The following is a 3,110-nucleotide window of genomic DNA, read 5'->3' on the forward strand; positions in this document are numbered from 1 at the left end:
GGCAGATCTTGTGATTTTGGGTTTTTTAATATGTGCGTTGGTTGTCCATCTCCAAGCAAAAGGGAGACTGCTCACCAGTTTGCTGTATCTCTGGGCTGGGCAAGGTTCTCCTGGCAGAAACTGTGCCATGGTAACAAGTTTCTAGATCATCTTAGAGGGGCCCCACAGATTTTTCCATACCAGAAATGCAGTGAATGTTTCCAAATCCAGTAAAAAAAGTAGAAGGAACTCTGTTTTAGAGAAGGCTGATGTATCTTCACTTTGTGCCGTCAGAGGACCTGTGTTTAAGCTCTAAGTCTGACCCCTTCAATGGCAAACTTAGCCTGTGCATCATCAGGTGTGGTAGATTTGATCTGGGATTTTAAATACTGAATCACCTTCTTGAAAAGGTGTCTGTCTTTTCCAGGGGGGCTGATATGTCCAAGAAATCCTGCTCAGCACAAAACTGTTTTCAAATGGAAGGAGAATAGTAGAATCATCGAGGCTGGAAAAGACCTTTAAGATCGTTAAGTCTCTCTGTTAACCCAGCACTGCCAAGTTCACCACTAAACAATGTCCCTGAGTGCCACATCTACAGGTCCTTTAAATATATCCAGGGATGGTGAATCCACTACTGCCCTGGACAGTCTATTCCAGTGCTTGACATGAAGGATGTCTCAATGAAGAAACTGTGTTTAGGAAAGTGTCTTGGCTTGTACACACTGATGGGCTGTACTATGAATGAAAATAAATAGTAGGGGAAAACACCTTCAAGTTTTATTGTATCTTGGGTAAGGAGAGATTGCTGCCATTCCATTTTCCTGACTTCTTGTTTATGTACTAGCTTCACACTTTTGCTTTTCCTTTCTAGGAGCGGAGACTGGCTACTATCCGGGAATTAGCTCGGCTTCTAAGACCTGGTGGAACAGCACTCATTTATGTCTGGGCAATGGAACAAGAATACAAAAACCAGAAGTCTAAATACCTTAAGGATAAGAATGGTAGTAAAAACAAAAACAAGGAAATGAATACTGGAACAGCCCAGAGACCACTTAGTGGTCAAGCGCCTGACAACAGCAGCCAAGACTCAGCGTGGTCTGACCAACACCTTAATGACTTGAAGGATGAAAGCTGTGGTGCCAAGCCAGTAACAGACTTCAGACTGCCTGTTCACACTAACAGAACCTCCTTTAACTCTCAAGATTTGCTAGTTCCCTGGCATCTGAAAGGTGGTACTAAAAAGGAGGAAAGTGTTGATACAGAGTTGGTTTCAGGTGGCTCCAAAGAATCGCAAGAACTCAGCCCTGTTTTCCACCGCTATTACCATGTGTTCTGTGAAGGGGAACTGGAAGCCATGTGCAGATCCCTGGATTGTGTGAAGGTGCAGAAAAGTTACTATGATCAGGGAAACTGGTGTGTGATTCTAGAGAAATTGTAGCCTGTGATGCTTCCTCTACTATCTGTAGATAATATTTTCTTTGTTTTTTATAGTGAAAGGTGTTTTTGAAAGGTATTTTAATGCAGACTGTAGCTGTTTCCTCTTTAACATAACAGAATAAAGATTGTTTATTGAGTTAATAACAGTGGCTAGCACTGTGTGCATATGTTAACAGAATAAAGGCCAAACTCAGCTACTACCTCTGCAGTGTTTGCTTTACTTCTCTGAATTACAGTGAAGAGGATTAAGTGGGAAAATAGTGCCCATGCAAATCACTAAGGCCAGTGTTAAGTTTTTAAAGACAAAGGGCCTGGTTCTCCCTTCTCTTACACCATTTAATATTGATGTAGCTGTAGTGCTTTCCCTGCAGTCCACAGCTAATTGGAATGGAGCTCTGGGCAGAAAAGGCAGAGCTGCATGTTGTGCAAAATTGTGGATCAGGGAGGAGGGAGTGAATGGCATATGAAGCAGTTAAGCTGAATAGTCAGATTGTTGCCTCTGGTTTGGTCTTTCCTAGTTTGGTGTCCATGAGGGGTGACAAATCTCTTTCAGTTTGGAATTTACTCTCTTTGTTGCGGTAATAATGATTTCTTCAAAGGGAACTGGTAAGTTAGTGTGGATACCACAGATGTTTTTCTCATCCTTAACTCTCGAATACCCACAATTCATGCCTTCCATCCCCAGATTCCTGTAGCTCTTCATTGTAGTGTTGTGTGAAAGCTCCTGTGTAAGGTGTGAGTTCCAGCCCAGCTGGAACAGCCAGACCAGCTCTGCTACACACCCGCATTCTACGAGTGTGTGTCTCTGTAGCACCAGGACTTGTGGGGGTGGGGGGACCCTGACATCCCCCAGGGGGAAAAAAGGGAAAAAAACATTAAAGTGAAGGCAATATTGATGCAGATTTTCTGCTGGGCACTTTCAACCCCAAAATGTTAGCAGGGGAGCAAGTTTTATTTAATGCACTTCAGAAGAGCAAAGGACTGGAGTAGAGGGGAACTGATGCTGGTCTGGCTTACTCAGCCAGCTGTTTGGCTGTGGCCTACAAGGACTAGTGCAATTTATTTGATACAGCTCTTGTGCTACCGAAGGAGTGTGATACCTGAAATGCATTTCTGGAACCAAAATAATGGGCTGACTTTCATAGGGTGAATGGCTATTGGTGCCTCTGGAAATGAGTGCTGCTAAGCTATGCTGTCATTACCTGTTATATTGATTGATCACCTGTAGTTGTAGCAAGATCTATGGTATTGGTAGGTTGTGCTGCTGTAAATAATGGCATATAAACTGAGGTGCCCATAAATGGTGGGGGTCTTGAGGACAGCTTGGCCTACTCCTGCCTGCCTCCCTTAAAGGCTGCTGTGCTGGCAGCCTGCTCACAGTCACCATTTCTCCTAGGCTCCCATCTTGTAATGGAGAAAATCAGAGGGGAATGAGAGCAGTAAGAGTGGAACTTGCTGCCACCACAATTTACCTGGCCTGTGCTCTGCTTGCTGTCTGCTTGCTGTCTTTGTCTTCCAAAGAGCCCTTGGGAAAGACATTCTCATTCCTCAACTACACATGCTGTCCGTGTAGCAGCAGCCTTGTCATAACTGATTTCTTTCCTTTGGACAACAAAGGAAGCATGTCTGTAGCAGTGAGCCCTCTTGGGCAAGTCAGCCCTCAGGGGCTGATTTGCACACATTTAATATCACAT

The 3,110-nt window shown here is 44.1% G+C and overlaps 1 protein-coding gene across 6 annotated transcripts in view; it reads left to right on the top strand.

Moving 5' to 3' along the window:
- ALKBH8 (alkB homolog 8, tRNA methyltransferase) overlaps nucleotides 1-1,616 on the top strand; it is a 47,350-nt gene extending 45,734 nt beyond the window's left edge. For 4 of the 6 annotated variants that reach the window (XM_015632845.2, XM_015632886.2, XM_015632916.2 and 1 more), the window contains one exon: nucleotides 851-1,616. In XM_015632845.2, coding sequence (XP_015488331.1) covers nucleotides 851-1,417 — 567 coding nt within the window. In that variant the 3' untranslated portion in view covers nucleotides 1,418-1,616. The remainder of the gene's footprint in view (nucleotides 1-850) is intronic. The other 2 variants (XM_015632855.2, XM_015632865.3) reach the window with 1 other exon arrangement.
- Nucleotides 1,617-3,110: the final 1,494 nt, after the last annotated feature.

The sequence above is a fragment of the Parus major genome, chromosome 1 (genome assembly GCF_001522545.3).
Source record: "Parus major isolate Abel chromosome 1, Parus_major1.1, whole genome shotgun sequence".
NCBI lineage: Eukaryota > Metazoa > Chordata > Aves > Passeriformes > Paridae > Parus > Parus major.